The sequence below is a fragment of the Bos indicus genome, chromosome 6, assembly GCF_029378745.1.
Source record: "Bos indicus isolate NIAB-ARS_2022 breed Sahiwal x Tharparkar chromosome 6, NIAB-ARS_B.indTharparkar_mat_pri_1.0, whole genome shotgun sequence".
NCBI lineage: Eukaryota > Metazoa > Chordata > Mammalia > Artiodactyla > Bovidae > Bos > Bos indicus.
In genome coordinates this window covers 59,123,863-59,150,913 of record NC_091765.1, presented here as the reverse complement: position 1 = coordinate 59,150,913, position 27,051 = coordinate 59,123,863, and the positions used below count along the sequence as shown (strand labels likewise).

At 40.1% G+C, this 27,051-nt stretch overlaps 2 protein-coding genes across 14 annotated transcripts in view; one reads left to right on the top strand and one right to left on the bottom strand.

The window, feature by feature from the left end:
- The window catches only part of RFC1 (replication factor C subunit 1), a 77,255-nt gene extending 62,428 nt beyond the window's left edge, over positions 1 to 14,827 (top strand). For all 3 annotated transcript variants that reach the window (XM_070791312.1, XM_070791313.1, XM_070791314.1), the window contains 11 exons: positions 532 to 646; positions 2,076 to 2,167; positions 2,349 to 2,486; positions 2,632 to 2,727; positions 2,851 to 2,949; positions 7,035 to 7,189; positions 7,316 to 7,433; positions 8,802 to 8,947; positions 10,794 to 11,007; positions 12,221 to 12,412; positions 13,440 to 14,827. In XM_070791312.1, coding sequence (XP_070647413.1) covers positions 532 to 646; positions 2,076 to 2,167; positions 2,349 to 2,486; positions 2,632 to 2,727; positions 2,851 to 2,949; positions 7,035 to 7,189; positions 7,316 to 7,433; positions 8,802 to 8,947; positions 10,794 to 11,007; positions 12,221 to 12,412; positions 13,440 to 13,523 — 1,449 coding nt within the window. In that variant the 3' untranslated portion in view covers positions 13,524 to 14,827. The remainder of the gene's footprint in view (positions 1 to 531; positions 647 to 2,075; positions 2,168 to 2,348; positions 2,487 to 2,631; positions 2,728 to 2,850; positions 2,950 to 7,034; positions 7,190 to 7,315; positions 7,434 to 8,801; positions 8,948 to 10,793; positions 11,008 to 12,220; positions 12,413 to 13,439) is intronic.
- A 1,436-nt stretch (positions 14,828 to 16,263) lies between these two features.
- The window catches only part of WDR19 (WD repeat domain 19), a 78,026-nt gene continuing 67,238 nt past the window's right edge, over positions 16,264 to 27,051 (bottom strand). For 3 of the 11 annotated variants that reach the window (XM_019962598.2, XM_019962599.2, XM_070791311.1), the window contains 5 exons: positions 26,334 to 26,484; positions 24,624 to 24,747; positions 23,161 to 23,237; positions 22,705 to 22,829; positions 16,264 to 16,575 (listed from right to left, as the gene is read on the bottom strand). In XM_019962598.2, the coding sequence (XP_019818157.2) occupies positions 22,718 to 22,829; positions 23,161 to 23,237; positions 24,624 to 24,747; positions 26,334 to 26,484 (464 nt within the window). In that variant the 3' untranslated portion in view covers positions 16,264 to 16,575; positions 22,705 to 22,717. Of the gene's footprint in view, positions 16,576 to 17,333; positions 17,801 to 17,826; positions 18,062 to 20,236; positions 20,300 to 22,704; positions 22,830 to 23,160; positions 23,238 to 24,623; positions 24,748 to 26,333; positions 26,485 to 27,051 lie in introns of those variants that run through there. The other 8 variants (XR_011567161.1, XR_011567160.1, XR_011567156.1 and 5 more) reach the window with 7 other exon arrangements.

Here is a 27,051-nt window from a genome sequence, read left to right as displayed (position 1 = left end):
TTTTCAGATATGCTCTTCCAGATATATGTAGCAGTTGAGGTTTTAAGACCACATTTGTGTGTGTATTTATGTGTTGTGTTATATATGTATATGATATTAAAAAAAAAAACATCTTATTGTGATTCATATTATAGTTAATATCATTATTTATTAGTGTCCACTGTATTAATGGCAACCCACTCCAGTACTCTTGCCTGGAAAATCCCATAGATGGAGGGGCCTGGTAGGCTGCAGTCCATGGGGTCGCCAAGAGTTGGACACAACTGAGTGACTTCACTTTCACTTTTCCCTTTCATGCATTGGAGAAGGAAATGGCAACCCACTCCAGTGTTCTTGCCTGGAGAATCCCAGGGATGGGGGAGCCTGGTGGGCTGCCGTCTATGGGGTCGCACAGAGTTGGACACGACTGAAGTGACTTAGCAGCATGGTTACTTATGTGACTTTTCTAGCCTCTTTCTTAATTGCTTTGTTTCTGTGCGGAGAGCTAATAATTTGCATTGTGATAGTAATGTTTTCCAACGTTTTGATTAGGAATTGGGATATAGCTATGTGGAACTGAATGCAAGTGACACTCGGAGTAAGAACAGTTTGAAGGAGATTGTTGCTGAGTCGCTGAATAATACCAGCATCAAAGGCTTTTATTCAAGTATGTAGGTTTCTTTTTTTTTTTTGGCAGAGGGGTTGGGGGGAAGTTATGTAAGAAAAATGGGTTCATTTCAACGTTCAGTAACATTACTATGATTGAACATTACTGTGTGCCAAGCACCCTATTAAATCCTGGGGTTATTGAGAGAATGACATAACCCTGATAGGCACTAGTTACCTTTTTTTTTTTTTAGGTCTTAGTGGTTTCTGAGACTGTGATAAAAATACATACATGGACATAATTACGCAGATTTTAGAGGATTCAAGAGTGAATCCTGTGAAGAAAGTTAATAAACAACTAACGAAGTATGATGAGTGAGGAAATAGAGGCCTGTAGGTGAAGGAATGGTTCTATCTGGGACACCAGGGAAAGCTACCATGAAAGGGTGACGTTTGTTCAAAGGGCCTTGAAGAATGAGGAGGAGAATAGTTTGGGGGTGGAAGAGATGATTTCAGGCAAAGGCAGTAGAGGAGGAGACGAGACACAGTATAAAAGTGCCACTGCTTCAGGTTGTAGCTAGTGGTCTGGTGTGGCCAGAGTTTATGGGGAAATAGGATGCTCAAATTACAGACCGTACTGCATATTTAGAATCTATGGTATTTTGCATGGTCACTGAATGAATGGTAGAGATGATTGTTAAAAAGAATTTGCTCAGGAAATGTCACACATATGCATGATTATTGGGAATGAAAATTGGTACAACTCTGGAGAGCAATCTAACAGCATTACATGAAGTTATTTAATAAATTATACATACCCTTAACCCAGAAATTCTGATTCCTGGAATTTAGCAACTGTTATACTTCTATATATGCAAAATGACACATATATGTAGGGATCTTCATTTCATATAATTCATAATAGCAAAAGATTGAAGGATCTTCATATTATATCAATGAAAAGTGATTGATTTTTGATATATGTGTAAAATGGAATATTACAGCCTTTAAAAAATGAGGTGTTCTGTATCTACAGATAAGGAACAGAATACCAAGGTGTGTGTGTGTGTATTTTAAAAATAGAAATTCCATTTTATTTTTTTGGCCATGCCATGTGACATGTGAGATTATAGTTCCCTGACCAGGGATCAGACCCATGCCTTCTGCAGTGGAAGTGCTGAGTCTTAACCACTGGACCATCAGGGAAGTCCTGAAGGTGTATATTTTTATGTACACGTTTTTAACGTGTAGGATATCTTTTAAGGGGTACGTCCCTGAGTGAGTTTACATCATTGCCTCTAGACAGAGAAACTGCATACCCTAGCGGACAGAGGTGGGAGAGAATTTCACTGCTTACTCTTGTGCCTTTTGAATTTTGTATCATGTACCTATGTTATTTATATATATGTGTATATAGTATTTTTTTAAGCAGCAGTGTTTGAACAACAAATTTTTTTTGTCCCATCCCATTGCTTCTCACCATGGGTCAGGTGGAACAGTCCATTCAGTAGGCACGAGGCATGCTCTCATCATGGATGAAGTAGATGGCATGGCTGGCAATGAGGACAGGGGAGGAATTCAGGTAATGAAAGGACTGTATTTCTGTAGTGGTGCTGTTAATTTTTAGGTTTTAAAAAAAATTTGAAAAATTATAATTATGGCAATTAAGGTATGTTGCTGAGGAGGTTTTAAAACCTAAAATAAATACATTTTGTGATCTTTTTTTTAACAAATTATATTTATTTTGCAAATTTGCTTTTCAGGAATTAATTGGCCTGATAAAACATACAAAAATTCCCATTATTTGTATGTGCAATGATAGAAATCATCCCAAGATTCGCTCTTTGGTTCATTATTGTTTTGATCTTCGTTTTCAAAGACCTCGGGTTGAACAGATTAAGGTATGATAATTGGATTTTTTTCTCCATCACACTGTCATGTATATTTTTGGGTCAATTTTTAAAGTACCTGATAAATATTTTTAAATATCTGATTATGTGAATTAAAAAAAATCATTGAAGGTTCATTCTCCCTTGTCAATTTCAGGGTGCTATGATGTCTATTGCATTTAAAGAGGGTCTAAAGATCCCCCCTCCAGCTATGAATGAAATAATTTTGGGAGCTAATCAAGATATCAGACAGGTAAATTAAATATATGTTATATAGCAGTTGACAATTCTTTTCAACTGATGCCTTTAGTGTTTTGGGGACAGGGAGTGGCAGTGTTTTCCTATCTTGATAGTATCTTGCTTGTGATTCTTTTAGGTTTTACACAATCTGAATATGTGGTGTGCACGGAATAAGGCACTAACCTATGACCAGGCCAAGGCTGATTCTCATAGAGCCAAAAAGGACATCAAACTGGTAAAATGAATTTCCATTTCCTACTTTCTTAGCCAAAGCATTTGTTCTCCTCTCAGTATTAATCTAATGGAAATAGTTATTACAGTTCATAGAGACATCTACACAACCTATGGATGTTTATAGTAAATAGATATAGAACTGAAATGGACTGGAATGGGTGAATTTAACTCAGATGACCATTATATCTACTGCAGGCAGGAATCCCTCAGAAGAAATGGAGTGGCCATCATGGTCAACAAGAGTCTGAAATGCAGTACTTGGATGCAATCTCAGAAACGACAGAATGATCTCTGTTCGTTTCCAAGGCAAACCATTCAATATCACAGTAATCCAAGTCTATGCCCCAACCAGTAACGCTGAAGAAGCTGAAGTTGAATGGTTTTATGAAGACCTACAAGACCTTTTAGAACTAACACCCAAAAAAGATGTCCTTTTCATTATAGGGGACTGGAATGCAAAAGTAGGAAGTCAGGAAACACCTGGAGTAACAGGCAAATTTGGCCTTGGAGTACGGAATGAAGCAAGGCAAAGACTAATAGACTAATTTGCCAAGAAAATGCACTGGTCATAACAAACACCCTCTTCCAACAACACAAGAGAAGACTTTATACATGGACATCACCAGATGGTCAACACCGAAATCAGATTGATTATATTCTTTGCAGCCAAAGATGGAGAAGCTCTATACAGTCAGCAAAAACAAGACCAGGAGCTGACTGTGGCTCAGACCATGAACTCCTTATTGCCAAATTCAGACTTAAATAGAAGAAAGTAGGGAAAACCACTAGACCATTCAGGTATGACCTAAATCAAATTCCTTATGATTATACAGTGGAAGTGAGAAATAGATTTAAGGGCCTAGATCTGATAGATAGAGTGCCTGATGAACTACGGAATGAGGTTCGTGACATTGTACAGGAGACAGGGATCAAGACCATTCCCATAGAAAAGAAATGCAAAAAAGCAAAATGGCTGTCTGGGGAGGCCTTACAAATAGCTGTGAAAAGAAGAGAAGCGAAAAGGAAAGATATAAACATCTGAATGCAGAGTTCCAAAGAATAGCAAGAAGAGATAAGAAAGCCTTCTTCAGCGATCAATGCAAAGAAATAGAGGAAAACAACAGAATAGGAAAGACTAGGGATCTCTTCAAGAAAATCAGAGATACCAAAGGAACATCTCATGCAAAGATGAGCTCAATAAAGGACAGAAATGGTATGGACCTAACAGAAGCAAAAGATATTAAGAAGAGATGGCAAGAATACACAGAAGAACTGTACAAAAAAGATCTTCACGACCCAGATAATCATGATGGTGTGATCACTGACCTAGAGCCAGACATCCTGGAATGTGAAGTCAAGTGGGCCTTAGAAAGCATCACTACGAACAAAGCTAGTGGAGGTGATGGAATTCCAGTTGAGCTATTCCAAATCCTGAAAGATGATGCTATGAAAGTGCTGCACTCAATATGCCAGCAAATTTGGAAAACTCAGCAGTGGCCACAGGACTGGAAAAGGTCAGTTTTCATTCCAATCCCAAAGAAAGGCAATGCCAAAGAATGCTCAAACTACCGCACAATTGCACTCATCTCACACGCTAGTAAAGTAATGCTCAAAATTCTCCAAGCCAGGCTTCAGCAATACGTGAACCGTGAACTTCCAGATGTTCAAGCTGGTTTTAGAAAAGGCAGAGGAACCAGAGATCAAATTGCCAACATCCACTGGATCATAGAAAAAGCAAAAGAGTTCCAGAAAAACATCTATTTCTGCTTTATTGACTATGCCAAAGCCTTTGACTGTGTGGATCACAATAAACTATGGAAAATTCTGAAAGAGATGGGAATCCCAGACCACCTGATCTGCCTCTTGAGAAATTTGTATGCAGGTCAGGAAGCAACAGTTAGAACTGGACATGGAACAACAGACTGGTTCCAAATAGGAAAAGGAGTATGTCAAGGCTGTATATTGTCACCCTGCTTATTTAACTTATATGCAGAGTACATCATGAGAAACGCTGGACTGGAAGAAACACGAGCTGGAATCAAGATTGCCGGGAGAAATATCAATAACCTCAGATATGCAGATGACACCGCCCTTATGGCAGAAAGTGAAGAGGAACTCAAAAGCCTCTTGATGAAAGTGAAAGTGGAGAGTGAAAAAGTGGGCTTAAAGCTCAACATTCAGAAAATGAAGATCATGGCATCCGGTCCCACCACTTCATGGGAAATAGATGGAGAAACAGTGGAAACAGTGTCAGACTTTGTTTTTCTGGGCTCCAAAATCACTGCAGATGGTGACTGCAGCCATGAAATTAAAAGACGCTTACTCCTTGGAATGAAAGTTATGACCAACCTAGATAGCATATTCAAAAGCAGAGACATTACTTTGCCAACAAAGGTCCGTCTAGTCAAGGCTATGGTTTTTCCTGTGGTCATGTATGGATGTGAGAGTTGGACTGTGAAGAAGGCTGAGTGCCGAAGAATTGATGCTTTTGAACTGTGGTGTTGGAGAAGACTCTTGAGAGTCCCTTGGACTGCAAGGAGATCCAACCAGTCCATTCTGAAGGAGATCAGCCCTGGGATTTCTTTGGAAGGAATGATGCTAAAGCTGAAACTCCAGTACTTTGGCAACCTCATGCGAAGAGTTGACTCATTGGGAAAGACTGATGCTGGGAGGGATTGAGGGCAGGAGGAGAAGGGGATGACAGAGGATGAGATGGCTGGATGGCATCACTGACTCGATGGATGTGAGTCTGAGTGAACTCCGGGAGTTGGTAATGGACAGGGAGGCCTGGCGTGCTGCAATTCGTGGGGCTGCAAAGAGTCGGACACGACTGAGCGACTGATCTGATCTGATCTGATCTAATAGCTGCTAATAGCTTTTCCAGAGTCCCTTGTGTATGGGTTTCAGGTTTTGAATGGTTTTGAAACTTCAGAATAATCTTGTTTCAAATAGTTTATAGTTGACCTCTCTGAGACTAGAGGTCTACATAAATTGAGATTTCCTAGGTATGTCCTGTCCCCAGACTTGTGTAATGTCCCCTACTATCAATATCCCCTACAGGAGTGTTACATTTGTTATAACTGATGAACCTACACTGACATCATTGTCACCCAAAGTCCATAGTTTAACATTAGGGTTTGCTCTTGGTTTTATATGTTCTGTGAAATTTGACAATGTGTAATGGCTTGTATCCTGAAGAAGGCAATGGCACCCCACTCCAGTACTCTTGCCTGGAAAATCCCATGGACGGAGGAGCCTGGTGGGCTGCAGTCCATGGGGTCCCTAAGAGTTGGACATGACTGAGTGACTTCACTTTGACTTTTCACTTCATGCATTGGAGAAGGAAATGGCAACCCACTCCAGTGTTCTTGCCTGGAGAATCCCAGGGACGGGGGAGCCTGGTGAGCTGCCATCTATGGGGTCACACAGAGTTGGACATGACTGAAGCGACTTAGCAGCAATGGCTTGTATCCACCATTGTAGTATTGCACAGAATACTTTGACTGCCCTAAAAATCCTCTTTGCTTTGCCTCTTCGTCCCTCACTTCTCCCAACCCCTGGTAACCACTAGTCTTTTTACCGTTTCTGTAGTTTCAGGTTTTTTGGAATGTCATACGATTGGAACCATATAGCATGTCACCTTTTCAGATTGGCTCCTTTCACTTAGTAGTATCCATTTAAGGCTTCTCCATATCCTCTCATGGCTTTATAACTCTCTTTTCTTTAGTGCTGAATGGCAGTACAGTGTTTGGATATACCATAGTTTATCCATTCATTCACCTGTTGAAGGATGTCTTGATTACTTCCAGGTTTTGGCAGTTTTGAATAAAACTGCTATAAGCATTCATGTGCAGGTTATTTAGGTTATTTTGTGTTTTCAGTTCATTTAGGTAAATATCAAGGAGCACACGTGCTGGATGGGATGATAAAGTTTTGTAAGGTCTGCCTTCCAAAGTGCCTGTAACGTCTTGCATTCCTGCCAGCGGTGAAATGGAGTTTCTGTTGCCCCACATCTTAGCCTGCGCTCGGTGTCGTCAGTGGTTTGGATGTCGGCTGTTCTACTAGCTGTGTCCCTCTCTCTTTCAGGGCCCGTTTGATGTTGCCCGGAAAGTGTTTGTAAGTGGAGAGGAGACTGCTCATATGTCACTTATGGACAAATCAGACCTCTTCTTCCATGATTATTCAATAGCACCCCTCTTTGTCCAGGAGAACTACATACACGTGAAGCCCGTGGCTGCAGGGTGAGTGTTCAGAGGTAGCGAGGAGTTAGGATCGGCACCCTCGCAGCCCCACGAAGGCCGGGTACCCTGGGAGGGAGGGTGTGGAGTGTGGACAGTGGTGTAACCCAGACTGGTGTATTCCTGCAGGGGTGACATGAAAAAGCACTTGATGCTTTTAAGCAGAGCAGCAGACAGCATATGTGATGGTGACCTAGTAGACCGTCAAATCCGGAATAAGCAAAACTGGAGTCTTCTGCCCACACAGGTAAGTATAGGGCTCCCCTTAAAGTGCAGACTCTGCTTTAGTTAGAACAAAAATAGCTTTTAGCTCTTATAATTATTTGAATACCAGATAAACATTTAAACTTTTAATGGCAAAAATACAGTCTTTTATAAAGTATCCTGTGGTCACTATTCTGTTTCTTAATCTAGCCTTACTTTTTCAATGTTTTCTTATAAACGGACATATGGAATAGGAAAGTTAGATTTTGGTCCTAACTAAGATATGAATCTAGTTTCATTTGCTTTCTTTTATCTTAAGAATCCTTTTCTTTTTTGTCATTGTTGGCTTTCCCATATTGTTACTAAGTAGCTTATTCTTGAAGAAATTCTGCAGGGGCAGGTCCGTAGCCACTTTTCTGATACATGAATTCTGATTTTCTTTAATTTCCTTGCTACAGAGGCAGTTTTATATTGATTACTTTATGTAGGTTGATATCTTTTACTCAAACAGAATTCTGCAAACTTTCATTTTTAAGACTGTTATTTGCTCTTGAGTTTTGTATATTTAATAATTGACCTGAGTAACAAGCAAGGGACTTCTGGAAGGTCTACTCTTCTTTTAAAGATATCTTTTTATTTTGTTTTAGAAGTGTTCCTTTTTCTCTGTACCTAATAATTATACCTGTGAGGATTTATCCTAAAGAAATAATGCTAAACACAGCAAGAATTTAATGTGCAAAAATACTCCCTAAAGCATTAATTTTGATAGCAAGAAATGGGAGAAAATCTCTATGGTCAGCAATAGGAGCCTGATTAATTATGGTAAATCCTCTTGATGGTATGTTTATGCAGCCTTTAAAATTGTAAAGATGATCTAATATAAAGAATACTAATGACAGAAAATTGTTAAAGCAGGGTAGAAAATTTATGTATAATTCCAGCCTTAAAAAAGTTAGAAACTGTGGCTATAAAAGATAACCAAGGATGCCTATTAAAAAAAAGAACTTTCCTCAAGTCCCAGTTTACTTATTTCTCTAATTATTAGATTTTCCATGCTTTGATTGACCTGGGTCTGTCAATATATATTTTTTAAGACACTCGTTATCCCTCTTAAAATCTTTTCCGTGACATTGACCTGAAGTAGCTGGTGTGTGTGTTGAGACCAGCTGGCTGAGGAGGCTAGGTCGGTGAGATGACCTCTGAGGGCCATGATATGTTTTGGTCCAAGGCATTTACAGCAATCAGTTGTTTCCTCAAGTTGAAGCTTCCCGTATCAGCAAATCAGACAGAGGGAAAGGGCACAGGGGACAGTGTTGCCTCACTTTCCAGAGACGGCTTAGAAGCCAGCAGCTGCTAAAGCAGCAGCTTAGTACTGGATTTAACTTGTGGACTGCAATTAATTTTTTTTTAGGCCATTTATGCCAGTGTTCTTCCTGGAGAGTTAATGAGGGGGTACATGACCCAGTTTCCTACCTTCCCAAGTTGGTTGGGGAAGTACTCATCTATGGGCAAACACGATCGTACTGTTCAGGACCTGGCTTTGCATATGAGTCTCAGGTAAGCGGTATTACTCCATGCTCGACATTTTAAAATCAGGGTACTATATTTAGCCTTTATCTAATAATGACACCATGAGTCACAAAGATTTGTGTTTTAGTTTTGATTTTATTACTAATTAGATAAATGATCATGGATAAGTTCATGGCCCTGAGTTTTATTATCTATAATTAGTGTAACACTTGCTTTATTACTTAAAAGGATACTTTGGAAAATAAAGCCAGATGGTAGATGTGCCATAATGTTAAGTTTTAAAACTATATAAATCTGAGATAGTGCTATTATTTGTTGTTATTGTGAGTATGTCTATTACCAGGAGGCATACATAATGTCTTGGTCTCCAAAATACTTAATAGGAGAAAGAGAACTATTTAAATAGATGAACTACTTTTTGCTTCCTATGCTAATAGTAAACTGACCTGGTCATTTGGGGTAGGGGATACAGTTTAGCATGTCACAGAATGTAGATACTCACATAATTGAAAACCAGTCTCCTTAGAGGAGTTTAAGAAGTTCAGAAATTCTTGTTATTTGGTAAAATTCTGTTACAGTTTAGAAACTTAGAAAATGTATGTGCACACAAATATTAGGTGAACTTTCAGTTCAGTTCAGTTGTTCAGTTGTGTCCGACTCTTTGCGACCTCATGAATCGCAGCACGCCAGGCCTCCCTCTCCATCACCATCTTCTGGAGTTTACCCAAACTCATGTCCATCAAGTCAGTGATGCCATCCAGCCATCTCATCCTCTGTCGTCCCCTTCTCCTCCTGCCCCCAATCCCTCCCAGCATCAGAGTGTTTTCCAATGAGTCAACTGTTCGCATGAGGTGGCCAAAGTACTGGAGTTTCAGCTTTAGCGTCATTCCTTCCAAAGAACACCCAGGACTGATCTCCTTTAGAATGGACTGGTTGGATCTCCTTGCAGTCCAAGAGGCTCTCAAGAGTCTTCTCCAGCACCACAGTTCAAAAGCATCAATTCTTCAAAGCTCAGCTTTCTTCACAGTCCAACTCTCACATCCATATATGACCACTGGATAAACCATAGCCTTGACTAGACAGAACTTTAGGGATTCATTTTTAACCACGAAGAACTACTTGAATAATTGCATTTTCCTTTCTGGTCCCTGAAGAGAATATTAGTCTACTGTTAACTTTTATCTAAAACTGAACCAAGACACGCCTTTCTTTTGTTCCTATAGAATTCTGCTTCCTACTCTTTTCCTTCTTCATTACCTGTGGTATGGGTTTTTGTTTTACCACCCTGTATTAGTTTTCTATTGCTGCTGTAACAAATTACCAAAACTTAATGTCTTAACACGAATTTATTCTCATCTTGAGATGGTAAAGTTACCCTGGATTATCGGGATAGGCCCAATGTAATTGTTAAATGTTTTTACCAAAAAAAAAAAAAGAGTGGTGGGGGAAGGCAGCAGTTAGGCAGAGATCTGAAGATGCTGCTCTTCCTCTGCTGACTTGAAGATGGAAGAAGGGACTGTGACCCAAGAGACGTAGGTGGCCTCCAGAAGCGGGAAAGGGCTCGTTCCCACCTCTTCTCATTAATAAGGCTGAAGGCCTGCAGCTCAGCTCTTTTCCTGTTCTCTGCCCGTTGCTTTTTAAAAGATGAAGTGTCAGTTTGCCCAGGTGTGCCTCTCTGATGCTTCCACTGTGTTTGTGTAGATACACTAACATGTATCCATCAGCCTAGTGGGGTAAGTGCTAAGCTTTCCCTACTCCAGCTATTAATTAGTAAGCCTTCCTTTGAGCTTTACTAAAAGTGGGTTAAATTCTAGCAAAATGAGAGCTGGTGGTAGTTTGCCAGTGACTACATTTGTATCTCTTTTGTTTTAAGAACTTACTCCAGCAAGAGGACAGTAAACATGGATTATCTGTCACATATAAGAGATGCACTTGTACAGCCCTTGGCCTCACAAGGGATAGAAGGAGTACAGGATGTTGTTGCTCTTATGGATGCATATTATTTGATGAAAGATGACTTCGAGAATATTATGGAAATTAGCAGCTGGGGAGGCAGACCTAGTCCGTTCTCTAAACTGGATCCCAAGGTAAACTATGTACTCCACTGGTTTTCCAACACTTTATAATTACCATATACAGGAGTATTTCAGAAATGTTTTAGATGCTTTCAAAAGTTTTTTTTTTTTTTTCTTAAATGCTTTTTGCTTATGGTCTGCACTTTCCAAAGACACTATTTGAGTACAATATTAAGAGTAGACTTTGGAATTTGACTTTGTAATTTATAGTTTTATCTTTGCTTTATGCTAAATGGGAAAGCACGATGTGAAATCTGAGGAGCAAATATATTAATAAATGTATTCTTTATAAGGATGGGCAGATGAGCCTGGGGGAGTAACAGACACACAGACTTCTTATAGTGAGCATGAAAAAACTAAAGTGACATGAATTTGTGATATCTAAGACCTCACCTGGTGCCTTTTTATTTGGTGCTGTTCTGGAAGTTATATTCTCTGTGACTTGCCTTCTCTAGAACTTTGACTTGACTATGGGAATGACTATAGGTAAATTCTCACAAGAGAGTTTATCCATTGTTAGAATTTTTGCACTAATTCAGCAGTTAGGTTTAGAAGCTTGAAGTTAAGGCTTTTCAAGTTACGTAGTATTTTGAAATAACCTGTTTTTGTGGGAAATGTAATTTATATATTCTGTGGTAATTAAAGGCCACCTTTAGTCTGTACTTTATTGTAAATCTTTTTTGATTTGTTGGTTTACTGATCAACTTTGTCACTTTGTAGAACTGCAGAGAGCACTGAATAGAAAAAAATGATGGCTTAAAATGATTATTAGAAATCTGCCTAATGTTCCCAAATACTGATTCTTATTTTTAAAAAAAATTTATTAAAGATAGTTGATTTACAGTTTTTTACAAAATACATTTATTTATTTGGCTGTGCCAAGTCTTCATTGCGGCATGTGGGATCTGGTTCCCTGACCAGGGGTTGACTCTGGCCCCGTGCACTGGGAGTTCAGAGTCTTAGTCATCGGACCACCAGGGAAGTCCCTGATGTAAAATGTTGGATTCTTACTTTTTGTCATGGGCTCTATTAAGAATGTCATGAAAAATATGGAACTTCTTCATAGAAAAATGCATAGAGATAGACTTGCATGTACTTGCAGGCATATTTTACAAACAATTTCAAGGGGTTCCTAGGGTCTCTCAAAGCCTCTAGGCCTACAGAGTTTAAAGGGGTTGTTTGACACTTGAAGTTTTAAAAACCTTCCTCTATTCCTTTTGTGTAGGTGAAAGCAGCCTTCACAAGAGCTTACAATAAAGAAGTCCACCTCACTCCGTATTCACTCCAGGCAGTAAAGACACACAGACACAGCACAGGCCCATCTCTGGATTCTGAATACAATGAAGAGTTAAATGAAGATGACTCTCAGTCTGATGAGAAAGACCAGGACACTTTGGAAACTGATGCTATGATCAAGGTACTATTTTAATATACCAATAGGAGAAGCCATGATACTTCCTCAAAATAGGTTCCCTTGTATGTAACTTGCGTTTTGAAATTATTCAGAGCCTGTTTAGCAAGTAGCAGAGGAAGCTGAGAAAAAGTTTTTTTGTTCATCACAGTTCCAAGGGTAAAGAAAGTATAGATTTCATTTTTATAAACAGCTTCTTATAAGGGTGTAGGAGCCTGATAGTAAGAAACTAGGCCATCATATTGATGGTCATATTCTCTCTTGGAGAAAGGACTGTTTTGTTTTGTTTTGTTTTCCGCTCTTGGTGTGTGCTTTACGCACAGACACATTTTCACAGCATAATTAAGAAAAGCATTTTAAATGAAACTATTCCTCCCTTCTGTTGTTTTTTTGCTATGGCTATTGAACTGCCTATAGAAACTTCTCAGAGCAAAACATCCTCATTTTTTCCTAGGAAAGGTTAAAATCATTTATGGTGTCGGCCCACTGTTTACCATGGGCCAAGGCAAAGGAAATCTAGTTTGTGTCTTCTTCTGTCCTTGGTGTGGGCGCGTTTGTCATTGTGCCCCTCGATTCTGTTGTGTATGGTAGGGGTGGGCAGAGGCCTCTCCAGTGTGGCTCTCACTAGTCTTGTTTAGACACACCACTCCTTCCCCTACTCAGACTGTGTGTTTGGATCTCTAATCTGAAACTGAAAGAAAAGACAATTCTTCACGAAAGCATTACTGTGTGTGTAAATGATCTCTTGCTTGTTTTGTCTTTCCTAAGTATATCTATACCTGAAGTCTAAGAAACTGCATATTGGGGAACATATTCTAGTTCTAGAGGCTAAATAGCTTTTCAGTAGTTTAAAGGCCACACGCCTAGCCAGTTGTTGTTAGTAAGCACATCAAGGGTAGCCGCAGTTCAGGATATAGGCGTTTGCAACCTTGCTTCTTTATTAAGTTGCAGATAAAGATTTGATTTATTGTAGAGATGAACTAACCCATAAACACAAATGCTAACTATTTTGTGCATCTTTCCCTCCCAACAGAAAAAGACAAAATCTTCAAAGCCTTCAAAATCAGAAAAAGATAAGGAGTCCAGAAAAGGAAAAGGAAAAAGTTCAAAGAAATGAAACTCTTTCACTGTTGACAGCTACTTTTTGCTTACCCTGCTGACCAGTCTCAGCTGGTCTTAGAGAATACCTTGTTTTCCCAGAGGAACCATGTTCTAGTGTAATGGGACAGCCTCGTGGTCTCATTGCAAATAAACGGTGGTACAGCTAGAAGAATGTAACCAGTAGGCTGATATACACCTCTTATAGAGGTTATTAGGACTGCGTAGGTCCTCCACTGTCCCTGGCAGTCTAACAAGATTGTACTTCAAGATGACTGTATAATCAGAATTAGAAACTGCATGTGGGCTTTGGAGTCAGATTTTTAGTTAACAGCGATATGTCTGGGAGCAGAGGTAGTAAGGCGGCATTTGTAGGCTTACGAGTTTATCCTAATGGCCATTATGGGACCAATCCCGACTTTTTAAAAAGCATAGTTACTATAATGTGGTGAACTTTTGTAAATAAATCATAATACAAAATAATCACCACCTAGAACTGGGTTTTCTTTGTACATTGTCAAATATCTTGCCAAATATAAACTTAGGAATAAAAATGTTTCACAGGCTACATGTACAGATTCTTAAGATTGTTATCTTGTACAGTAAAATATTATGTTGGTATATTTTTCCTTACTAATTTGCAGATGATTGGATACAAAAGCTAACTATATTCCTACTAACCTCTTGTGTAAAACATGTAACTTTTGCAGCTGAAGAGTCAAACTCTAATTCCAAACACCGTTCCCCTGTGAAAGTCAACCACACACACCTCTGCTGTGGACAGAATTTCATGGAGAGGCCTCTTTGTTATTATTAGAGGGTATTGTGGCTGCAAAAGGATTGTCAGACATTCCTAACCTTCCAGAGTTTCATCAGGTTCAAACCAGCAAGGCCTAGGCTGGCTCAGACTCTTCTCTTCCTCTGGTTTGGGACAAAACGCGCGCAGGCTTTTGTTGACTTTGTCCTTGGGAGAGCCAGTTCCGTCCTCACAGGCTCACAGCCCTGCTGGGACATTCGATTGTACCTGCGGCTGCGCTTGTTGAGGAGCCTTGAGGCTGTGGAACCAGCCTGGGGTTTGGGTGTCTAGCGATTATTTAATCTTGTCAGTAAATGCTCAGAGGTACGTGCTGCTTCTGTGAGGTATGTGTTAAAAGGAATGTAAAATCTGGAATCTGTTCCCAGCCTTTAGGGAACTGATTGTCTCTCTCACCTCTATAACAAGATTAAGTCTTGAGACATTTAAAATGTATTTACCAGTGTGAAAAACATCTTCCATGTAGATTAAGTTCATTATGGGAATAAAATGTTTCCTTAAGCCTTTGCCTACTGAGCCATGTCCCTCTTTTTGTTAAAGCCCTGCTTGAAACTTCTGCTTCAGTGAAGATTTCCTTGATTGATGACTGCCTCACCTCACCAGTGGGGTGAGCATACATTTCTTACGCATATTCTTCTATCACTTTTGGATATGCAAGTTGTGTCTGTTAACTTGCTCTGTGCTCCCCGGGAAAAAGACTGTAATTGTAATCTCCTTGCACCCAGGTCAGCAGGTGTGTCCTTTACTTGTTCAATATGATTTGGAGCAACCAGCAAATCCTTATTGGAGCCACTGGAGGCCACACATCATCCTTGCAGCATACTTTCTTTTTCTGAGATCCATTGAATCTTGGCTATTTGGTAGTCTGTAAGAAACTACTAGTTTATTACTACTACTACTTTATCCTTCATCTTTTAAGTTTTGGCAGTCTTTTATTTGCAGCAACATTATCAGGCCTCTTGAAGTTATTAACAAGGAGTATACTGGTGTATCGGAGAAGGCAATGGCACCCCACTCCAGCACTCTTGCCTGGAAAATCCCATGGACGGAGGAGCCTGGTGGGCTGCAGTCCATGGGGTCGCTAAGGTCGGGCATGATTGAGCGACTTCACTTTCACTTTTCACTTTCATGAGTTGGAGAAGGAAATGGCAACCCACTCCAGTGTTCTTGCCTGGAGAATCCCAGGGACAGGGGAGCCTGGTGGGCTGCCATCTCTGGGGTCGCACAGAGTCGGACACGACTGAAGCGACTCAGCAGCAGCAGCAGCAGCATACTGGTGTGTGTATTGGGAAGAGTATCTTCCTATATAAGTTTTGGTACAGTTAAGTTCATTAGTGAATGTCTAAGCCCCTTATGGGTAGGTTTAATGATAATGACTTGTATCACTTAGTAAGTAAGGCCAAGGCCTCTAGCCAGCCTTTGGGAGGAAAAAAAGAGATTATAAAGCTGGAGGTATTCATATGGATACCTGGTGCTGTAAAACGTCATTGGCACTTTGGTTTCTACCCTAGGCTCGTAGGTACCTCTGTAATGCTCAGGATGCTGGTGGCTACCCTGTAAAATCGTATCATCTGATACATTCAGAGGTAGGCTACATGACCTTGGTACTTTGGTTTTGGATGGCAAGGAAGTATATACTCACCTGTATAGTATGCGGGGTACTATACTATGGGGAAGGAACCCTCAGGGACACCTTGGGGAAGATACTGAATAATGTACATCGCTAGCGGATGTCAAATGATTTAACTTTTGACAGGAATTCTGTACTACATAGTATAATGACTCAGGAAACATAAGCTTATAGTTTCACTCATTCTTTCAAATATTGATTTTACTGATTTTTTGATGTTTTTATTCTAGGACTGATTCTGCTAAATAGCCTTGATTTGTGTAAGCCTCTCACTTTAAACTTTTTTTCTGTGTTTAAATACAGGAAAACATTACAAATATTTAATCAGTTTATTTTAAAGGGGATATTTCAAAATATAAAATATATCAAAAAGCTGAATATTTACAATTATGTCATAGGTTACTATTAACAGTACAGAGCACTGAATGTGTAAGACTCAGAAGAGGAAATATACAAAGTATAAAAAATAGCATGTTATATATCACTGTCACTCTACAGAAGTTGAAAGTGGTGACCTGGAGATGTGACCTTATTTTTTCTGTATCCAGGAAGGAACCATCCTTAATCTGCTAGGGGCAGAAACACAGCCTCTTGTGGAAAAATGCTATCTTCTCAGGATCATTATACCTAAAAAGGCCAAAAAAAAAATAAATAAACCCCATATGCTTTTATAAAGGTTTCAAATAATAAATTGGCATTTAGTAATAAAAAAAAGCTAAGCATGATATTTTGCGCATTTCTGGAATGTGAAGCAGGATCACTACATGTAGGTGAGAAATTTTCAGTCTGTAATTAGTACTGAGTTTCAGTCTTGGCCTTTCAGTTGATAAAATTGTATGGGCAGGTTGTTGAACCTCTGTTATAAAGTGAGGATCATGTTGACAACAGCCACCTTACTGAGAAGAATGAGGAAATGCAAAGTTAGTGCTCAGCAGCTCAACCCAAAGAGACCCATGCCAAGACACATTACAATTAAACTGCCAGAAGTTAAAGACAAGGAAAGAATCTTAAAAGTAGCAAAAGATAGCTTGTTATGTACAAGGGAACCTCCTCCCCATAAGAACGTCAGCAGATTTTTCAGGAGAAGCTTTGACAACATCAGGCCATTCTCTTCTAGCCTGTAAAGTGCTGAAAGAATAAAACTGCCCATCAAGAATAGTTTATCCGGCAAAGCCATCCTTCAGAACTAAAGGAGAGAGAAAGAATTTTCCAGACAAGGAAAAGCTAGAGGTTCATCACCACTAGACTGGCCTTATAGAAATGTTAAAGGGACTTCTTTAAGCTGAAATGCAAGGGCACTACTTAATAATGGGGAGATACATGAAATTGTAAATCTCAGTGGTAAAAGTAAATGCAGACTAATGAAAGATACTTAACAACTAGTGTGAAAGTTAAGAGTAAAAATAATAATGTTTTATTATATCCATAAAGTGAATAAACTATGTATATAAACTATTCTATAGATACCCTTCTCATAATGCAAAGGTTTTATAACTACAGTAATTTGTTAATGATACATAAGGTTCAGTTCAATTGCTTGGTTGTGTCTGACTCTGTGACCCCATGAACCACAGCATGCCAGGCCTCCCTGTCCATCACCAACTCCCGGAGTTTACTCAAACCCATGTCCATTGAGTTGGTGATGCCATCCAACCATCTCATTCTCTGAGGTCAGGAGGAGAAGGGGACGACGATCTTTCCCAGCATCAGGGTCTTTTCAAATGAGTCAGTTCTTGGCATCAGGTGGCCAAAGTATTGGAGTTTCAGCTTCAACATCAGTCCTTCCAGTGAACACCCAGGACTGATCTCCTTTAGGATGGACTGGTTGGATCTCCTTGCAGTCCAAGGAACTCTCAAGAGACAAAAATATAAACTGTGATGCCAGAAACAGAATGTGGATAAAGAGAGTAAAAATGCATTTGAACTTAAGTTGTTATCAGCTTCAAATAGACTGTTGCATTTTATGTAAGTCTTATGGTATCCACTCCAGTGTTCTTGTCTGGAGAATCCCAGGGACGGGGGAACCTGGTGGGCTGCTGTCTATGGGGTCGCACAGAGTTGGACACGACTGAAGTGACTTAGCAGCAGCAGCATGGTATCCACAAAGCAAAACCTATAGTAGACAAAAGAATCTGAGCATACAACTACAGAAAACTGTCAAATCACAAAAGGAGAGAAAGGAGCAAGAACAAAGGAATAACAGCCAGAAAACAAACCGGTAGTAAGTCCGTATCTATCAGTAACTATTTAACTATAAATTCTCTGATCAAAAGAGAATAGATTAAAACCAAGATCCATCTGTAGGCAGCCTACTAGACTCCACTCTAAGGACACACAGACTGGAATGGAAAAAGGGAAATCAAAAGAAATAGCTGGAATAGCTATACTTAGACACAATAGACTTTAAAACAAACACTGTAATAAAGGACAAAGAAGGCCATTATATACTGATAAAGGGATCAGTCCACAAGAGGATATAACATTTGTAAATATAAAGCAAATATTAACGTATCTCAAGGGAGAAGGAGCAATACCATAATGGTAGGGGACTTCACTACCCCACTTTTTTTTTTTTTTTCCCCACTTTCATCAGTGAATAAATCTTCCTTTGACAGAAAATCAGTAAGTAAACATTGGTCTTAAATGATGTGTTTGACCAGATGGACTAAACAAGCATAAGTCGTCAGATCACATGTCAGGCCACAAAACAAGTCTTAATAAATTTAGAAGACTGAAATCATATCAAACATCTTTTCTGACCACAGAAATACAAAACTAGAAATCAATTTCAAGAGAACTGGAAAATGTACACATATGTAGAAATTAAAACATACTACTCAGCAACCACTGAGGTCACGGAAGAAATCAAGAAGAAAAAAAAATCTTGAAAATGGCAATACCGTTGGCCCTTCATATCTGTGGGTTCTGTATTCACAGATCCAACCAACCATGGATCAAAAAAATTCAGGAGAAGTACCAAAAAGTTCCAAAAGCCAAAATGTGAACTTGCCACATGCTGGCAGCTTTTTATATAGCATTTACATTGTATTCAGTTATATAAGTAGAGGTGATTTAAAGTGTATGGGAAGAGGTGCATAGGTTATATGCAAATACTACAGCACTGTAAATGAGGGACTTGAGCGTCCATGGGTGTCGGTATCCACTAGGGGTCCTAGAACCAATCCCCAAGAATACTGAGGGACAGCTATACAGCAAACCAAATCTTACGGGATGCAACAAAACACTTCTGAAAAGAAACTCATAACAATAAATACCTACATTAAGAAACAAGAATGATCTCAAATAGATCAGCCTAACTTAAGGAGCTAAATGAACAAGCTAAGCCCAAAGTTAGTGGAAGGAAATTTCAAAGAGCAGAAATAAATGTAGACTTAAAAGACAATAGAAAAGTTCAGTGAAACTAATAGCTGTTTTTTATTTCTCAGAAGATAATAAACCTTTAGCTAGACTCACCAAGAAAAAAAGGGGACTCAGAAATGAAGGAAGGGATATGATATTCAATAACATGGAAATATAAAAGATTATAACAGACTTATATGAAACACTATAAGGCCAGCAAAATGCACAACTTAGAAGAAATGGATAAATTCCTAGAAACACACAACCTTGTTAAGACTGAATTGTGAGGAAATTAAAAAAAAAAAAAATAGGCCAATTAGTGTAAAGGAGATTGAATCAGTAATAAAAAAAATCTAGGACCAGATGGCTTCACTGGTGAATTCTACCAAGCATCTAAAGAATTACCTTCTCAAACTTTTCCAAACTCATTTTATGAGGCCAGCATTACTTTTGATACCAAAACCAGACAAGGAAACTACAAAAAAGAAAATTACAGGCCAGTATCTCTAAACATAGTTGCAAAAGCCCTCAACAAAATGTATTGTGGTGTGTATCTTGTGTATATACATATACAAAAGAAGGCAATACTGCTGTTTGCAACAACGTGGATGGACCTGAAGGGCATTATGCTAAATGAAATAAGAGACAGGTAACTGTACTATCTACTTACGAAAAGTGAAGTTGCTCAGTCGTGTGTGACTCTTTGGGACCCCATGGACTGTAGCCCACCAGGCTCCTCTGTCCAAGGGATTTTCCAGGCAAGAATACTGGAGTGGGGTGCCATTTCTTCCTCCAGGGATCTTCCCAACTTAGGGATTGAACCTGGGTCTCCTGCATTGCAGGCAGTACTGTCTGCAGTACTGTCTGAACTACCAGGGAATCCCCATCTCACTTATATGTGTAGTTAAAAAAAACCCACTGAACTCACAGATGCAGAACAAATTGTTGGTTGCCAGAGGCCCAGGGTGGTGGGTAGGCAGAATGAACATGGCTGAAAGGTATAAAATTCTGGTTACAAATAAACCCCAGGGATGTAATGTACAGCATGGTGATTATAAGTTAACAATACTATATATCTGGAAGTTGCTAAGAGAGTAGATATTAAAAGTTCTCAAAAAAAACCCTGTTAACTGTTTAGTGATGGATGTTAATTACTGTGGTAATCATTTCATAATATAAACATAAAATCATTATGTTGTATGCCTAAAACTAATACAAGATGATTAATTATACCTCAAAAAGTTGAGATATTGAATATATATTAAGATGCTAAATATGTGATAATATGTTATGTAACAACAAAAATAAATGGATCCCAATCATAATTTGAGCAAGCTTTTAAAACAGAATCTGACAAGCTGATTCTAAAATTTTAGAGAGAAATAGAAAAGTAAGAGTAGTCAAAACAATCTTGGAAAAGATGACGAAGTTGTAGGATACACAATACTTGGCTTTAAGATGTATTATAAAGTCACAGTAATCAAGACAGTGTAGTATAAACATAGGGGACATACATACTGAAAACCCAGCTGATTTTCAATAAAGGCATGCAAGCAGTTCAATGAGGAAAGACTTTTCAACAAATGCTGTTGGAAGAGTAGGTATCTACTTGAGGCGGAAAGAAATCTCAATCCCTACCTCACACTGTAAACAAAAATAACTTCAGGATGGATCACAGACCTAACACAGGTGAATATGCGCCTGACTTCCAAGTAGGGAAATATTTTCTTAGACACAGAAAGTCATAACAATAAGATAAATTGCTAAGATATAGTTCATCAAAATCAAAATCTTCTGCTCATCAGAAGACCACTAAAATAAATGTATAACGGATTCACTTTGCTGTACACCTGAAACTAATACAATATTGTAAATCAACTCTTAGATAATACGTAAATTAAGAAAAGGAATTGGGAAGCCACAGTGGGAGAAAATATCTGCAAAATAAATTTGATGAAGACATATCTAGAACATACAAATAAAGAACTTACATAATAAGACAGTCATCTGGTAATAATAGTAAAGGAACAGCCTTTTCAACAAATGGTGCTGAGACATCTGGTCATCCACGTGCAGAAGAAGGAATCGGGGTCCCTACCTCACATCATACACAAAAATAGATTGAAGACATAAATGTAAGAGCAATAACTGTAAAACTCTTAGAAGGAAGTGTAACTGTAAAACCTTTGTGGTCCAGGATTAAGCAATGGCTTCCTAGACATGACACCAAGCAACCAAAGGAGAAAAAAACAGATAAATTGAACTTCATCAAAATAAAAACTTGAGTACATTAAAGGATACTATCTAGAAGGTATCTGCAAGTCACGTATCTGATAAAGGACTTGTACCTAGAATGTATTAAGGATTCTTATAACTCAATGAAAAGATGAAATACCCAGTTAAAAAATAGGCAAATGATTTGAACAGTTCTCTAAAGAAGATATTCAAGTGGCCAACAAGCTCATGGAAAGATGCTCAACATTATTATCATTAGGGAAATGCAAATCAAACCACAGTGAGATACCACCTCACACCTACTAGGATGCCTGTAATCAAGAAGGCAGACAACAAGTGTTGGTGAGGATGAGGGGAAAATAGAACTCTGTGCTGCTGGCAGGAATATGAGACTGCAGGTCCTGCAGAGAAAGCAGTTTGGAGTCCAAGGACAGCGAAAGGCCAGTGGGGCTGCAATAAGTAGACGAACAGGCTGGGGCCTCTTTGTCTTTTCACTTGCAATCAAAAGCTCCACCTGTGGAGGGGAGCCGGATACACTGGAGGCAGGCTGAAAGGACCTGACCATGGACCGGGTGACTGGGGGTATCGATTTCCATCCTGATCAGCTGGTTGGATGGAGCTGCAGTTTACCGAGGGAGTAAAGGAATGCAAGAACAGGCTTTGTGAAAAACAAGTAGAGCTTTTGGCTTCCTAGCTAGAGACTGCATTTCCCTGCCTCCCCTGCAGTGTGTGTGGCCACATGAATAGGTTCTTCCCAGTGGAGACTGGAAGGGTTATGTGCTGCTTCTATGCAACAAAAATGGAACTTGGGAAGAAAAATGGGAATTTTTCAGGTCTCTGGAAACAAAAATTTTTACAATTACTCTCCTGAGTTACGAACTAAAACAACCTCCATTTTAACAGCTAGCTATAGTTTTAATGAACTGGTTAAAAAGAAACCCATGTGACTTGATAAAATACACTCTGGTTGGAATCCATGACGCTGTTCGGTCAAATAACCTTTGTCACCATGGAGACTGTACAACCTGTCTTAGTTTGTTGTTCAAATCTGACAGGTTCCATGATGCACAAAAAGGAACCAATGGCAGAACACACTGTAAAGCCGTGTCTGCCCTGTGGACCCCGTGCCCTGAGAAGGTGAGTGGATGACCTGGTACTTACTTGCACATGCCGCTCATTGCTCCACTTCTGTCCGCAGGTACTGGGTACAGTCAGAGGTTTTTTTCAGTTGATCCAAGTTTAATCTTTCTGAACACATAGGACATGTGCTTTCAGTGCTTAACATGCTGTTTGGGGAGGGAAAGGCAGAGTAGATTAAATGTATAATATTCCTTTACCTTTGGGTTATTGTGATATGAAAAACAGCTGTTCCTTTCTATGTCTTAGTACACGTTCATCACACAACTTAAGAATTAGGAACATTCAAGTCTTAGGCAGTAGTCCCTTTAAGGAAAATGTTCTCAAAAGTCATAGAAGATTCTCCCAAGAAGACAATTTGAGTCTTTAGAGATTTTTAGGAACATGAACAAATAAAGAGACCTCAGTAGAAACTGGCTGAATAAAAGGTCTATTTTTTGATAATAAGTCTGTATGACTAAGTGAAATGATACAACTTACACCTTGAATTCTGAGTACAGAGCAGGGAAGTCACAATGTGGACATACTGCCCAGTCATCCTTCAACATATGTCGACCCTGGAAACAGCACATTGGAGAGTAAAACTCATGTTTATTCAAATTTCCCGTTACTCAATTACAATACATGGTTACAGTTAAAAGCCAAACCTCTAAATCATGATATAATAATAATAATAGGTGGGTAATTGATTAAGAAGAAATGACATCAAAAGGACTAAAGCCAGATTTTATCAAATTTGTGTATAAAAGAATAATCTTCAGTATTGTGACATTACCGAAATTTATTTTCCTTTAAAATAAAGCTTATATTAGTCTAGTGATGAACAAACATTTTAATATTTTCTAATAATAGGTCTTAGTTTTAAATAGATGGGGACAACAGTGGAAATAGTGGCTGACTTTATTTTTCTGGCTCCAAAATCACTGCAGATGGTGATTGCAGCCATGAAATTAAAAGACGCTTACTCCTTGGAAGCAAAGTTATGACCAACCTAGACAGCTTATTAAAAAGCAGAGACATTACTTTGTCAACAAAGGTCCATCTAGTCAAGGCTATGGTTTTTCCAGTGGTCATGTATGGATGTGAGAATTGGACTGTGAAGAAAGCTGAGCGCCAACGAATTGATGCTTTTGAACTGTAGTGCTGGAGAAGACTCTTGAGAGTCCCTTGGACTGCAAGGAGATCCAACCAGTCCATTCTAAAGGAGATCAGCCCTGAGTGTTCATTGGTAGGACTGATTTTGAAGCTTAAACTCCAGTATTTTGGCCACCTGATGCGAAGAGCTGACTCACTGGAAAAGACTCTGATGCTGGGAAAGATTGGGGGCAGGAAGAGAAGGGGACTAGAGAGGATGAGATGGTTGGATGGTATCACCAACTCAATGGACATGGGTTTGGGTGGACTTGAGTTCATGATGGACAGTGAGGCCTGGCGTGCTGCAGTTCATGCGGTCGCAAAGAGTCGGACATGACTGAGCGACTGAACTGAACTGAATAATAGGTCTTAATATTAAAGTTTATAATAAAAACCACCACTTAAGTGCTACAGCATGCCAGGTATTAAATTAAGGCTTCATATGCATTCTCTGGTCAACCTACAGTTCATCTCAATAGACAACAGATTATGATGGAGGGACCTAGTGAGGTAAAAAGCAAATCGCACCAGGTTATACAGCCCGTACGTGGCAGAAAGAAGATCTAAGCCCAGGACCACCTGATATCCAACTCTGGGCTCTCCTGCTCTGCAGGGCCTCATACTTACTTAGGTTATTATATGCCTTGAACACAACTTTCAGCTTTATTGATCATGCAATTATATGCTAAATGTTGCAGGAAATTTGAGAGGTAAGATTTTGGAAGGAAAGAAAGAGTTAACACATCAAGTATTCAAGCGGGCTATAGATTATATATATGCAAAGAAAGGGAAATGATAAAGAAACTTACTGTTGCAATGCAATATGGGATGTTATTTTTACACCCAGGACAGAGGAGTTCACACTCTGGGAGAAGAAATTCGCAGAAGGGACATGGGGTTGTGGCCTCTTCTGTCTCTGATGTATCAGGTCTCCTGTGAGGAAGAATCACATGAAATGCACCTGTTTCTTCATGATGGTCCTGAGACTATAGAGATACAAGCTAGAGACTGTGGGCCCATGCTCCAGCCCAGCGAGGAGCAAGAGGAATGAGCATGGCTCAGACCATAGCATTACATGGGCCACCTCTGCTGGGGGGGTGGGTAGAGGCCACAGCACAGTATGTGCAGAAAGCATGGCTGGGTCTGGCTGTATCCCGTCTCCCAGATCACTGGAGCAGTGAGCCCACCACTTCGCTTTGTGTACTGAAGTGGTAAAGGCTGTCAGGGCTGCGCAACACAACTTTTCATGCTGGCGGCAGTGTTCTAATTGCGTGCTCACCAATATGGTAGCTAGGAGCCACACAGAGCTCTGAGCGCTTGGAATGTGGGTAGTGTGAGAAACTTTTAAATTTTATCCACTTTTCAATGTAAATAGCCGTATGTGCCAGTGGCTACCACAGTAGACCGCACAGCTATAGAGCACTCATGCGTGGGACGAGATCCAGTGCCTCCCCAAACTGGCACGCAGGCTGGTGTGGCACAAATCTGGGGGTCAGTGTGCTCTAGCATTTTCTCCCTACTTCATTTCCCATGCTGGCAGGCATGCTCGGTCATGATGATTTGGTCTGAAGCTACTTAGGCTTATTGGCTTTAAAAAAAAAAACGGGAGTGGTCCATGTAGCCCTATCCAGGTGAGAGTTCCCTGCCATGAGCCCAGCTGGCAGTCAGTAGTACTTGGTTTCCCTTTGCTGTTACTGGCGTAGCCATGGCCCTTGGCTGACATAGGAGTTCTGGGTCAGCACGCAGGTACACCTGAGTTCCCTGGTCAAAATCGGACCAACAGGCGCCCCAGATGTCATCACTGCAGACCTGGTAGTACAGAATTACCACATGATTGCTACTGCCTTCTCCTTTTGTAAAGATGAGTGGTACTTTCCCCTGGTTTTCCTGTAGAAAGTCAGATCACTGGACTGCTTTCTGAAGCGGGGCTGTGACTTGTGTGCCTTTCGAGCTACACACAGTTTGGAAATGAACCCTTGGCAATAGGCTGTGTCATCACCAAGTTGCTTACACTGAGAAGCACTCACTCTTTGTCCTTCCGTGGCCGACAGTGTTTGCTGCCTCCCTAACAGCCATCCCGGCCAGCAGAGCTTTGTTTTTACTCAGCAATATGCTTCAGAGCTAGAGGGAGCCACGCAGCAGAGGACTAGCCAGTAAGAGGTAAATGCCATGTCCTTGCTAACTAACAAGGCAAAAACCTTCTCGTCTTTTGATTTCCCTACTTTCTTCCTGCCTGGAACAGGGTACGTGATGTCAGACAACCACAGCTGTGCAGCTGTGAGGCGGGGACTTTTTTTGTCCTCGGTGACAAGCAGGACACAGAGATACCAGCCTGGGGACTGTGTGAGTCAGACAAATCCTGACTTACTCAGGTCGTCGCTGGGTTTCCTGCTCCTGGTGGCTGAGTACAAGCCTAACTGCTCTCCCCAATCTGTGTTCTTACTCAGTCCACACATTAGTAGCTGTATTCTGAAAAATATACTTGTGATTAGACGGTAGGAACAGTTGTCCCCACGTACCTGACCATCGCCTCGATCTTCTTCTTGTATTTGGCGTCTATCTTGTTGCGGTACTCAGGCCTCATCAGCATGGCTGCGAAACCAAAGGCCGAGTTCTTCAGGCCGGCCCTGTGACACTCGATCACAGTGGACGTCAGGATGGGTACGATGTCTGCAAAGCAAATGGAGGAGCGCTGGCATGATGCCAGGATCGCATCTCTCTCAATCTGCCTTTTCTGGCAAAGAACCTGTGATGGGCCGTTTGAGGAGGAAAGGGCACAGCGGTGCATCGGGTGTCTTTCCCCTGCTGATACTGTGATTTGCCTATAACACGGGGCCCCACACTCCCTTGAGGTAACCTTTGGCATGTTTCCTTTCCTGCCTCGAAGATAAAAGTTCTGGCTTTGACAGGACAGCTGATGAATGAGTGGGGAGATTAACAATTTTATGCACTAACCTGAGTGCACTTTTTCTTCAGGACAGATACCTAGAAGTCGAATTATTGGCTCAAAGAGCATAACTTAAAAAATACACACACACACACGTGCGCGCACTCAGTGCAAATTGTCAAACTGCTTTCTGGAATGTTTGCTCCCACCAGCATCAGGAGAGTGCCTGTCTAGCACACCCTTTGCCAGCCACATATAGTTATTTAGTCTTTTTCATGTAACAAAAATAAACTCATTTAAAGAATGGGGTGAATTGTGACCTGTGAGCTAAATCTGCCCCTCTGTTTTTG